Source organism: Dama dama, chromosome 5, assembly GCF_033118175.1.
Source record: "Dama dama isolate Ldn47 chromosome 5, ASM3311817v1, whole genome shotgun sequence".
NCBI lineage: Eukaryota > Metazoa > Chordata > Mammalia > Artiodactyla > Cervidae > Dama > Dama dama.
In genome coordinates this window covers 79168660-79181417 of record NC_083685.1, presented here as the reverse complement: position 1 = coordinate 79181417, position 12758 = coordinate 79168660, and the positions used below count along the sequence as shown (strand labels likewise).

The window sequence follows — 12758 nt, the reverse complement described above, 5'->3', positions numbered from 1 at the left end:
TTGGAAGGAATTAAAATTGGTGCCCTCCAGACCGCATGGATGCAAGCTGGAACCAGACAAGGAAGGACTGCACAGGTATCCACATCGCGTAGTCCTCTGGGGCCACACTGATCGTACTAGCACCAGACTGAAAGCTGCTGGGTTCCCAGAACTGTGGAATATAATCTGCAGATTTTGGAAATTGCATCTACAAATGAAACAGTGAGTAGACATTAAAACTTACTTAGAACCAAACCTGTTATGGACTCTGCACGCAACATGACTTCAATGCAAGAAGAGTTACCTGCACTCTTACAACAAGCAATTCTGAGTCAATGAGACAACAAAAAAATGCACCCAGTTCGAGCAGCGCAGCGCCTCTTATTCTCAGCTGGGCAAGCTGACAGGGCACCTTAGCATTAAACTGTAGTAATGGCTGCTGAAGCATGTGTACACAACATATCACTTGAAAAAGTATATTTCTTATGCTTACAACTATTAACAATATAAGATATTACTCATCAAAAACACCTATGAGAGAGAGAATATGACAAAACTGAATTTTTAAATTAGTTTTAAGCAAGAATTATAGAAGCAGGTTTTTCTCTCTTGGCCAGAAGCTGGAGGGAGCTTTTCCTATAAAGAGCCAGGTGTTTTAGACTTGTGGGCCATGTATTCTATTCTGTAACTACTGAACACTGCAAGCAAATTTAGAAAAGTAATTCTGAGAGTTTTCAGATAATCTTTTAAACCAATGAAGGGGAAAAAAAAGTCACATTCTCAAAACTTCAAATAAAATTTTTATTGAAATTATTCTAACATACTTAGACAACAGTATTAACATATAACACCATCATTACTACTACTACTAATAATAGCTAACACTTATACAGGACTCACACTATTAATATAAAACTGGCAAAAGGTAGCATTTTTAGCAAATAAAGCACATCTGCTATATTTTCATTACAATTCTTTAAACAACTATTTACTCCAATTAAGATATATACAATATGATGAACTGGAGTTTTAGTTTTTTAAGAGAAAAAACTAAGCAGGAAGAGGGGGAGAGGGACTAATAATAGTATTAATAGGAAAAGGGAGACATGGTGAAAATACATCTCTTTGTAATGGCTCATTCTAACAGCTGTTTTCCAGCACAAATATATACTATTGTTATCCATAATGGGACAATGAAGATGGGCAGAATTAGCCAAAAACAAAACAAGAAGAATCAGAGAATGAGAGCCGTCAGTCCTAAAATAAGATTACCAGGACTGTATTATTAAGATGGTTTATTTGGGCTTGAAGAGTGGCCATCATTACTACACTGTGAAATGAAAAACAATTGTACCCATTGTGTCTATCCACTGACAAAAACACGATAGTTTCCATAGAAACAACACACTGCTCATCTAAAGTCCCAGTTTGTTCAAATAACAGTCAGTAAAAAGTCAATAATATTCATTTTAACAGCAAATTTACTGGTAATAAAGTGAGTTACAACAGAAATCTGTCCTCAACATAGTTCACTAGAGAAGATGAGACAAATAGAAATGAAATAAAAAGATACTATTATTTTTTCTTTTTTCAGAGAATATTAATCACTAAAACAAGGAGAACAAGGGAATAGAGAATTATTCAAGTGAGTGGTTTCTGGAGGTAACTGCTATTCACAAAATCAAGTATTCCTAAACTCTGTCTCTCCTTACCTAGTAAAATTAACAGATATCCCCAGAAATGACAGTAGGGATTGACACACAAATATTGAAAACAGAACTTCCACATTAGGGAAGACATATTTCAACACAAATTACCCTAGAACACCTCCGAGCCTTAATCATGCCTGAAGAGCAATGGTACTAGAGATTTTGCTGATTGTGGAGATATTTTTTTCCCCAGTCATTTAAAAAAATTTTATCGAGTTATAATTTACATACCAGAAAATTCCCTGATGGCTCAGTTGGTAAAGAATCTGCCTGCAGTGCAGGAGACCCGGGTTTTATCCCTGGGTTGGAAAGATACCTTGGAGAAGGAAATAGCAACCCACTCCAGTATTCTTGCCTGGAGAATTCCATGGACAGAGTAGTCTGAAAGGCTGCAGTCCGTGGGGTCGCAAAGACTCTGACATGACTGAGCAACTTACACACACACACACATCATAAAATTCACTTGCTTTACTTCTATAATTCAATGGTTTTTGGTATATATTCAGAGTTACATAACTATCACCATAGGTATAGTTTTATGCATTAGGAAAATCACTGAAAAATTAGATTTTGTGATCTCAACCCTTACAGTAACTAACTCTTTGCATTTCTTTTCCTTTTATCCCCCAAGTAATTATCTCCAGGGTACAGTACAGTGCTGACACTAGTTTATACTTACTGGATTGAATCGAAAGCATTTAGAGTTTCTTTTTGAGGAAGTAACTTTACATATACACCAACAGTGTGGAAAATAAGGCAGCTTCTGAGAATTAAAATGGTAAAATCCATACTTAATAAATTAGCTGGTTACGGGGGCAATCCATAAAACTGTTTGTGAATGTGTAACTGAGAAGTTTAGAAACACTCTAAACCCCTAATTAAGATGAGGATGTAATCTCAGGAGGCAAAATGAAGTGCCTATAATTTGGTCAGTAAAAATCTAATCAATTGTCTAGTACACTGTTTAAAGAAAGTGTGCCTACAGAAAGAGAATTGCCAGTCTTTACCCAGCACTATTCAGGTAACAGAGATCTAAAGGGTTTGACTTTTCCTGTATTTGAAAAGGTACACTTGGTTGTGGGACAGGAATCATTTATCAGGTTTCACCAGGATCTGAATAAAATCTCTCTCAAAATGATGCACCTCATTTTGATTCCTCATTTACTTATGAGACTTCCTGACTTGCTTTCTAGACCTGATGAAGAGTTTTCTTGGCATGTACAATCTGACCATCCCTGTTATCAAAAACGAATCTGCTTCACCCTCTCCCACCAACAAATGAACAAATGGTTTGGTTTATTTGCTTTCTTATTTTTTACTCTTCTGGACTAAAGCATGACAGAAAACTCTGGGACACTGATAGTATAAGATCACACTCTTAAATGTAATAATCTCCAAGCTAATATCATCCTGGGAGACCTTGATAAACAGCCATCCATGACCTTGGTCATAGACCTCAGAACCTATAATTTGGTTACACTCAAATACGATAGGCCAATAAAGAAACAAGAATGTTCTATTCACTCTATTAAATTCTACCTTGTATTTCTCTAAACCAAACAAAATCAGAAATGACTGCATTAAATTGGACAGAAAGAAAAGAAACGGAAGTCGCTCAGTCATGTCCAACTCTTTGTGACCCCATGGACTGTAGCCTACCAGGATCCTCTGTCCATGGGATTTTCCAAGCAAGACTACTGGAGTGGGTTGCCATTTCCTTCTCCAGGAGATCTTCCCAACCCAGGGATCGAACCCGGGTCTCCTGCGTTGCGGGCAGATGCTTTACCATCTGAGCCACCAAACTGGACGAGAACAAATCAAATTAAATTTGTAGCTTTATTATTTTCTGTAATTAAAATGCCTTGAAATTAAAAGCACCTATGTTTAAATCACTGCAGACTGATTTAACATTAATCAACAGAAGATCAACCTGTATAACCTTAAGTGGATGGATAAAGTTAAAAAGAAACTGTGTTCAGTAAATAACTATGGAGTACATCTGTTGAAATAGTGTCCCTTTTGGTCAGCTTCTCATTTTAAAAATTATCAGGGTCTTCTCTCTCTCTTTTTTGGTCACGCCTTGGCATATGGGATCTTAATTTCCCAATCAGGGATGAACCCAGTGCCCCCTGCAGTGGAAGCTAGAGTCCTAACCACTGGACTGCCAGGGAATTCCCAGGGTCTTCTCTTTCTAAACTACAAGCCCAGTTTAAAAATATGTCAGTGAAGGCATTTGAGTCAGTTTTAATGAGGTGGATGAACCTAGAACCTATTATACAGAGTTAAGTAACTGCTGCTGCTGCTAAGTTGCTTCAGTCATGTCTGACTCTGTTGGACCCCATAGACGGCAGCCTACCAGGCTCCTCTGTCCATGGGATTTTCCAGGCAGTACCGGAGTGGGTTATCATTGCCTTCTCCAGTTAAGTAACTAAGAAAGAGAAAAACAAATATTGTATATTAACACATATATATATGGAATCTAGAAGAATGGTACTGATAAATCTGTTTGCAGAGCTGCGATGGAGACGCAAACATAGAGAAAAGACTTATGGACAAGGGTGGGGAGAAGAGGGAGAGGGTGTAATAAACGGAGAGAGTAGCATGGATGAATATATACTAACATATGTAAATTGAGAGCCAATGGGAATTTGCTATGAGACTCAGGGAACTCAAACCAGGACTCTGTAATAACCTAGAGGGGTGGGACTGGGCCGGAGGTGGGAGGGAGATTCAAGAGGGAGGAGACAAATATACAGCTATGGTTAATTCATGTTGATGTGGGACAGAAATCAAACCAATATTATAAACCAATCATCAACCAACTAAAAATAGATAAGTATTTAAAAAATAAAAAGGCAATAGATAAAATGTCAATGAAGGATGATTTAAAGGACAGACAAAAAAGTACACACACACATACACAAAATTTTGTCAACTATCACAGAGATTTTAAGGACTACCAAAGATCCTCCATGTATCTGTTGAGGAGCAAATTAAATTTGTATTTTGGATTTACTGAGAAACACTTACTAAAATACATTCAATCAACTTATAGAACTGAAGACATGTCTTCTAAACAATCTTTTTTTTTAAATTTCAAAGGCACCTAGATTTCTCCACCTAGTTTTAATAATGTTTATAGTATTTTTATAAACTGCCTTACATCCCTGAGGAGAGGGACTGTTACAAATAAATACACAAACTGAAAATCATCCTTACACTTAGGGTGCAGATCTGTTTTAGCATATTTATGACTGCAGATTTGTTGTTTTAATTTGAATTTATCACTAATAATTTAAAGTCCCAGCATTTCATATAAAAATCCAGATTTCAGATGTCTCTATAGGAAAAAATGTAGGAAGTTCTAATCTCCTTGGACCAGTACACTAGTAGACCAGTCCTGAGCAGCAACTGTGGTCTCCAGCGGCCACAGTAGTTTTCACAAGCTCATTGGGCTCATTCATATTACTTGAGAGGTCTGCTAATGAGTTCAAAACAAGGAAGGAACTTCAGGATTCTGCAAGCACACAGGTAGGTGCGCGTGTTTTTTCTCGTTCTTTGAAAAGGGATGGAGAAGCAACAGGCACAATTCACTCTGCAACCGTCAGTGCACCTTTCCGCTGCGTTGGGCCTAGTAATAGGCGATTAAAAAAAGAAACAGAGATCTGGGTCCCGGTTGGTACCACCAACGATTGGTCAGAGCAGGAATCGCTGCCACTAACACAAGCAGTGTTGAATGTAGTTATTAAATATATACAAAGCTCGGTGCTGAACCGAAGGTAGAACGGTACTTGATGTAGAATCTAAGGAATCTAAGCTCGGTTTCCCTATATTACACACTTCTCTGTCTAGGCAGCGCACAGGTTCACAGGAGACGGGGCGGAAACACAAAGTGACGGCTTGCCTCTGCACAGAATCACAGACAACGCCGAGTCCCAAACTGGGCACAGTCTCCTAAGACGCCCCCGTTTCCGGAGCAACCGCCTGGTCCCTCCCCCTTTGACTCCGCCCCCGGGGGCGTCTTTCCCGCCGAAGGCCGTTAACACCGCAGAGCATGGTGGGATAAAGCTATAGGCTAGGCTTCACTAAATCCTTCCAAAGCGCCTTTGCTTTAAGAGACTTATTCCTGGGGAAACTGATTATTCCTCAGGACTCGACAAGATTAATAACCCTCTTTTACAAGTGCTCTGTCCTAAATCTTTACCACACGGCCGGTCACTCCCTTTGCAAAGCTCTCGGCAAAACGGGAACGCGGGAACTTTTTTCCCTTCGCGCGGAGGGTGACGTCGGGCGTGCGCCAGCGTCCCTTTCGCATCTCCCGTTACGCTCTTGCGCGTGCGCAGTGAAATCGACTAGCTGCTTCCTCCCGCTTCTCTACCTCCCTCCCCCCCATATCCGTGCGCCGAGCTGATAAAGGCGCCATTTTGGAGGGGCCGCGGGAGACGTGGTGTCGCGGCGGGCTCGCTCTGCCGTTCGCTAGGCTTGGTGGGAAGGCCTGTTCTCGAGTCCGCGCTTTTCGTCGCCGCCATGTCGGGAGGTGGTGTGATTCGTGGCCCGGCAGGGAACAACGACTGCCGCATCTACGTAGGGAACTTACCTCCAGACATCCGAACCAAGGACATTGAGGACGTGTTCTACAAATACGGTGCTATCCGCGACATCGACCTGAAGAATCGCCGCGGAGGACCGCCCTTCGCCTTCGTTGAGTTCGAGGACCCGCGGTGAGGCGGCCAGGGACTTGCGGCCTTGAGGATATTGGTTGGAGTAGTTGGGGAATGCTCCAAGGCCTTAGAGAGAATGGGGACGTGGGCTCTGAGGTTGGGAGCAAGACGAATCGCCCGTGCACGAGTGAAGTGAGGAGCCGAGTCGGTGAGGCTTCTCTGGTGACTGGGTTCCCCGGGCGTCTCCAGAGCCGGCTTGCGGGCTCGGAGCGGGAAACTGAGGCGCTGAGGGCTGCTGTAGTGGTCGGGAGCCTGGCGTGCTTCTGGGTGGGGGAGGGGCCGTTCCTATTATGCAGCGCATGTGGGCTCTTCCACCCCGGGTGCGCATGTGCGGGGCGCTGCTAGCTCCCCGACGGAGTTAAGTCACCCCTCCCGGTCCATTTTCTTACCTTTCGGCTTTCTGTAATCACGCAGGGATGCGGAAGACGCGGTGTACGGTCGCGACGGCTATGATTACGATGGATATCGTCTGCGGGTGGAGTTTCCTCGAAGCGGCCGTGGTACAGGCCGAGGCGGCGGCGGGGGTGGAGGTGGCGGGGCTCCCCGGGGCCGCTATGGCCCCCCTTCCAGGCGTTCTGAAAATAGAGTGGTTGTCTCTGGTGAGTTTACCGTTCCGTGCGGGTTGATGTCACTTTTGGTCAGATACCACACTTTAAAGTTTTCTTTGCATGACCAGTTTGACAAATGTTAGCTTTCATGCCAGATTAAATTATTTTAGTCGCATGGATGAATTTAGTAACCCGGAATTACTGTATTCGAGATTTAGCGAATTAGATTGCAATGCCTAGAATATGAAGATCATTACTTTGCAAATAATTTGGGGTTTTTAATTCTAGAATTTTGAATATTTAACCTGAGATGTTAAAATTAATCATTAATTTTAAAGTAGTCCTGGTTCTAATGTAAATTTTAACTTTAATGTGAAATATTCGTATAATTGTTGAAAAAACTCTTTTTCAGGACTGCCTCCAAGTGGAAGCTGGCAGGATTTAAAGGATCACATGCGTGAAGCAGGTGATGTATGTTATGCTGATGTTTACCGAGATGGCACTGGTGTCGTGGAGTTTGTACGGAAAGAAGATATGACCTATGCAGTTCGAAAACTGGATAACACTAAGTTTAGATCTCATGAGGTAGGTTATACACTTATTCTTTTTATTGGCCAGAATTGGATACAGTGGTCTTAACTGTGGAATTTGAAGGTAAGATTCAGGCAAGGGTGTCCAAGTAAACCCAGTAAAGTGCCTCTGGTTTAAATAAGTTGTATTCATTCAGCATGCCTGAAGACAGGTGAAAGCTTAGATCTTTCAATCGAAAGTTCTGTCTATTCAATAGGGAGAAACTGCCTACATCCGGGTTAAAGTTGATGGGCCCAGAAGTCCAAGTTATGGAAGATCTCGATCTCGAAGCCGTAGTCGTAGCAGAAGCCGTAGCAGAAGCAACAGCAGGAGTCGAAGTTATTCCCCAAGGAGAAGCAGAGGATCACCACGCTATTCTCCCCGTCATAGCAGATCTCGCTCTCGTACATAAGATGATTGGTGACACTTTTTTGTAGAACCCATGTTGTATACAGTTTTCCTTTATTCAGTACAATCTTTTCATTTTTTAATTCAAACTGTTTTGTTCAGAATGGGCTAAAGTGTTGAATTGCATTCTTGTGTAATACCCCTTGCTCCTAACATCTACATTCCCCTCATGTTGATAAATTGTATTTTAAGTGATGTCATAGCCAGGATTGTTTAAATTTAGTTAACTCTCCATGCTCTTCAGACTGTGATATTGTGTAAATGTCTATTCTGCTCTGGTTTGTGTGAACTGGGATGTTGGGGGTGTTTGTGGTTATCTTACCTGGGGAAGTTCTTATGTTTATCTTGCTTTTCATGTGTCTTTCTGTAGACATATCTGAAGAGATGGATTAAGAATGCTTTGGATTAAGGATTGTGGAGCACATTTCAATCATTTTAGGATTGTCAAAAGGAGGATTGAGGAGGATCAGATCAATAATGGAGGCAATGGTATGACTCCAAGTGCTATTGTCACAGATGAAATTGGCAGTATTGACCTTATACTAAAAGGCAAGGGTTTAAATTGATTATATATACATCTACCATAAAACACTTGTAAGCATCTTATGCAGTTACCTTTAGCTACAATTGCTTTGCTCTTTAAACCTTGGCAATTGTGGCAAAATTACATTGCCCATTTTGTAACTATTTTGCTCCCTTCCCTTTTTTGTTTTAATAGGGACTAATGTGGGAAGAACTGGCTAATTTGTCATAATGCTTAGTTACAACTGTTAATGTGTGACCTGCTGTTGGTGTACATGTGGGTACAGGGTGTCTTTAATTCCAACCAGATAGAGTATAATATCAATACTGCTAAATCTGCATGTCCTCTGTGTGACTGATATAGCGTTGCTACTTCATTTTTTAAAGACAAAATGAAAGGAAAATATAGAATTCCAACATATTGGTGTAGATAATCTAGTTGGGAATAGTTTTAAGTCTCACCTTCCCCTTTAAACTAGTATTCATAATTGACTCATGTTTAAAATACTTTAATTTACAAATTAAATTACAAATGGGAGCGTTAGATTTAGTTTAGACTTAGGGGGGTAGCAGTACCAGTAAACTTTTCAACTACTTAACTTTTTGCAACCACAAAACCTGTAATACGCTGTACAGTAACAAGTGTTGGCATTATCAGTTGAACTGTAAATATAAAATGCTTCTTCCAATTAGTCTCTATGATGATTAAGTTTCTAAAATTTATCAGAACACCATTCAGAAACTTGTTTTGGGGAATTTGATAGTTATTGATGTACATCTGTTAAACTGATGACAGACATAACTCATCATTCCCCAGAAACCTTTTTTGATTACAGTATCTAACATTTTGCCTCCTCTTTTTTGGTTTTGCTGGTTATAAAGGTTTGGATTGGAGAGGGCTCACTGGATCCCAATCCTTGGAGCTGGATCATTGGATTCAAATCATAATGTGGATAGGATAGGGAGGATGAATTACAAGGATTCATGGAGCGGGATCAGATTACCAGGAACATAGGAGTGGATTCCTGCCCCAACCAAACCGCATTCGTGTGGATTTTTTTTTTTTTTTTATTCAACTTAATTGGCTATTCCAAAGAATTTTTTTTTTCCTATTTTTGACGATTGGAGCCCTTAAGATGCACGATGGAATTGTGTTTTGCATTTTTGGTAAAAGGAGCAAAGCGAGGACCTGGAGATATACGCTGGAGCAATCTCCTTGGAAGGATTCAGCACGAGTAGATGGTAAACATTTAAAGGGGAAAGGGGGGGTTTGTTTAAAATAGTAAATCAGTAAGTCACTTCTAAATTTAAAGAAAACAAAATTGGAGTTGAAGAATAAGTAGGTTTCCAATTGGCTGTTGCCGTTTTTCTTTGAAAAAAATAAACATTTTTTAAAAAACTATGCATGGTTGTCCTTTTTCCTCTTGTAAGATTTTTTTTACTGGGTGACTAGTCTCAGTTAATACTTAAAATTTATAAGATTCTGATTTTTGTGTTTGTGTTAGTAATTTAAAGGTTCTTGAAAGGAATTTGCTAATGATATTATCTCACTGTTAATTTGTAAAAGTCTTCAGGGGAAGATTAAAAAAAGTGAGAATAAGATAGTTGTGTATGTAATGTGGTAAATGAAGGGTGATTTAGTTTCTGGAGGATAAGCTGCAAAACTTTGATTAAAAATGACTAAGTTTATGGATACTGCTTATTTTTGGAAATTAGCATAAGAGTTTTGTGTAAAATCAGGTAATGACTAGTGAATGTTGGTATTATTAGCCTTTGAGTTTCTCAATGAAAATAATTCATCTCAAAAATCGGTAAGTATTAAAATTCAGCGCAGATTAGAATTCTTAAATTACATTTTCTGTTTGAAATGTGAATAGCACACTAGAAGATTGAACTGTTTATTTGAGTGAAACATTGCTAATAAAAGCTGGGCATTCTTTAAAATTTTGCCTTGGAACTCTCCTCAATCATAGTTACTATCCAAAACATACCAAAGCAGTGATGACATCTTGTCACCTACTAGTTTTTGTATCTTTTACTTGGTAGCCCCTTGGTGCTAAATTTTCACGTAAGAGTTGGGGGAAGGAGGGGGTTTTGCTTAGTATTCCTGATCTTTTTTCTTCTGATTTCCTGATAGTCATGATCATCAGACCACTTTTTGTGCACCTAGAAAATAGCTAAATCATAAGATTTCCCTTGAGTGTTAATTATAATTGGAAGCAGAATTTAAGACTGCTATTCAGGTGATGTGATTTCAAATCTAGGAGACACTAGAAATCTTGGTAGTGGAGACAGCCTGAAGATTTGCATAAGGTCTCCAGCCAATACATTTAATGAACCTCGTGGAATGTCAGGAGGAAGAGAAGGGATAGTAAAGTCAAGATTAGGATTCCATTTTTTTAGAGTACTTTGCATAGATCCATTAAGGGAGTAACTAGTTTTAATGTAGGAATTCAAAATACAGTATTGCAAGAGTAGACAATACATAAAACTAGGTTGTTTCATCTGAGTTGGCCAAAAAGTTTATTCAAGTTTTTTTGTAAGATGTTAAAAGTGGGAATGATTTTGTAAAGAGCTAGACTTGACTGGGCCCTGGGTTTATTTGTATTCATTATTTTGGAACCAGGACCAAGATGAAAATTGCCCTCACTCAAAAGTTGAGTGCATTTAAGCTAAGTTCAAAGATGAGCTCTACTTTAGGAGTTTTAGTAGTCCCAACCAGATTGAAGTGAGAAAATACTACTTGCCTGGTATATAGGCTGTTTAAGATTAGAGAGGATTTTAACCTGTATGAAAGATAGAGGGGCCAAGTTTTCCAGTTCAGTAAGAGGAGACTAGACAACTAATTGTAAGAGGAGATGCAGACTATTTGTCAGTCTTAAGAAATTGACCTTAAATCTCTACCTATATTAGCAACTCTTAGAAAGCAGTCTTGGATTTTCTGCCTTTCTCCCTATTTATGTCCCCTTAGATGTTGTAGGGAGCTTATAATTTATTTTCTAATCAAGGAAAAGTTTAAGTCTCTTAAGAAGCAATTATTTCTCATAACATCAGATTGAGTAACCCACCTTGCTGTTCAGCCTACATCCTGGAAACAAAAGGTAAGAATTCCATTTTCTGATTCCTAATTGTTTGGGACCTGAATTTTATGTTTAAAATTTAAGTTTAGTAATTTTTTAAAAATGCTGTTTGGAATGTGAACAGATTTCCTTCATTTAAAATGTTTTCCCCCCCATAAGTTTTATAGTTTGGAATGTTTATGTATCTACTCATTGTAGTGCTTTAACTTGAATATGATTCTAGATTTTAACTTTCTCATTTTTGTCTTTGAAATATATCTTGCTTGTTAAGGGCCTTTTTTTTTTTTTTTTTTTTTTCAAGTTTCTGTGAATTATTTGTGTGCTTTTTTTGCTTACTTTGTACATGACGTTGTAATGAAATCACAAGTTACATGTCTGTATTTACCATAAATAGTATTAAAAGGAAAGAAACTATTAGACTGAAGTTCTGTTATAGCCATTCTTTGGTTTAACCTATTTCTATCACGGTATGAAGAGTGCAAAGACAGAAAACAGGTTCACAATCTTTTATCCCAGAACTCCAAAATCTTTTGTTGTTAAGCAAATTGAATGTAAAATATGACCAAAATCAATGCATTTGTTTTGTACTTGGTGTGACTAAGAAATACTAATGTCAGTTGCCACGGGTTGTGCTGAGTGTTAATGTGGTAAAGGATCTATATATGAAACCTTTATAAAATGCAAAACGCTCTGAATTTCAAATACATCTGCCCTAGAGAGTGGATAAGGGATTGTAGAACTGTTACGGAATACACGGAGCGAAGGCTTCTGTGTAGTTTTGGATGTGTGAGTGAAAACAAACCCAGTTACTCTTGATTTCTTTATTAAGCTGTTAATTCCACATTTCTTTAGGCTGAAGCAGCCACCAGAAAAGGTATGACAGTTTTTTTTATATTCTGTTGCTATAGTGGACTCGTAATTGTCTCCATTGAAGGAAATAAATACTCTCCCATTCCATTCTATGTGGTGGAATACTCTATTTGGGGGTAATTTTTCCCAGTACCTATTTTTTAAAACTAAGAATCTGATCCTATAGGACAGGGTGGGATTGGCATCAAGTAAAGGGAGATTATAAAGAAAGGTGTTCATTTTGTCTCCTGATTGTTGAAGAAATAGTAATCCCCGCAAAAATTTTGCTTACAATGTAGATCTAAGAACTTACAGTATACTTAAAATAGCTTATCCATGTGATTATACTTAAGATTGAGATTGGGGTGGGGC

At 39.0% G+C, this 12758-nt stretch overlaps 1 protein-coding gene across 1 annotated transcript; it reads left to right on the top strand.

Moving 5' to 3' along the window:
• Positions 1 to 6073: 6073 nt before the first annotated feature.
• Positions 6074 to 9859, top strand: SRSF1 (serine and arginine rich splicing factor 1). Its single transcript, XM_061142616.1, has 4 exons — positions 6074 to 6409; positions 6824 to 7008; positions 7370 to 7542; positions 7745 to 9859. Exons 1-4 carry the CDS (start codon positions 6216 to 6218, stop codon positions 7937 to 7939), a joined length of 747 nt encoding a protein of 248 aa, XP_060998599.1. The 5' UTR covers positions 6074 to 6215; the 3' UTR covers positions 7940 to 9859.
• The last annotated feature ends 2899 nt before the right edge of the window (positions 9860 to 12758 follow it).

What these genes read in the sequence shown, in the direction of transcription:
- SRSF1 (XM_061142616.1), top strand. Translation starts at nt 6,216, where the DNA reads ATGTCGGGAGGTGGTGTGATTCGTGGCCCGGCAGGGAACAACGACTGC. An exon ending in GTTGAGTTCGAGGACCCGCG is followed by an intron (nt 6,410 to 6,823) that starts GTGAGGCGGCCA and finishes GTAATCACGCAG; the next exon opens with GGATGCGGAAGACGCGGTGT. An exon ending in AAATAGAGTGGTTGTCTCTG is followed by an intron (nt 7,009 to 7,369) that starts GTGAGTTTACCG and finishes ACTCTTTTTCAG; the next exon opens with GACTGCCTCCAAGTGGAAGC.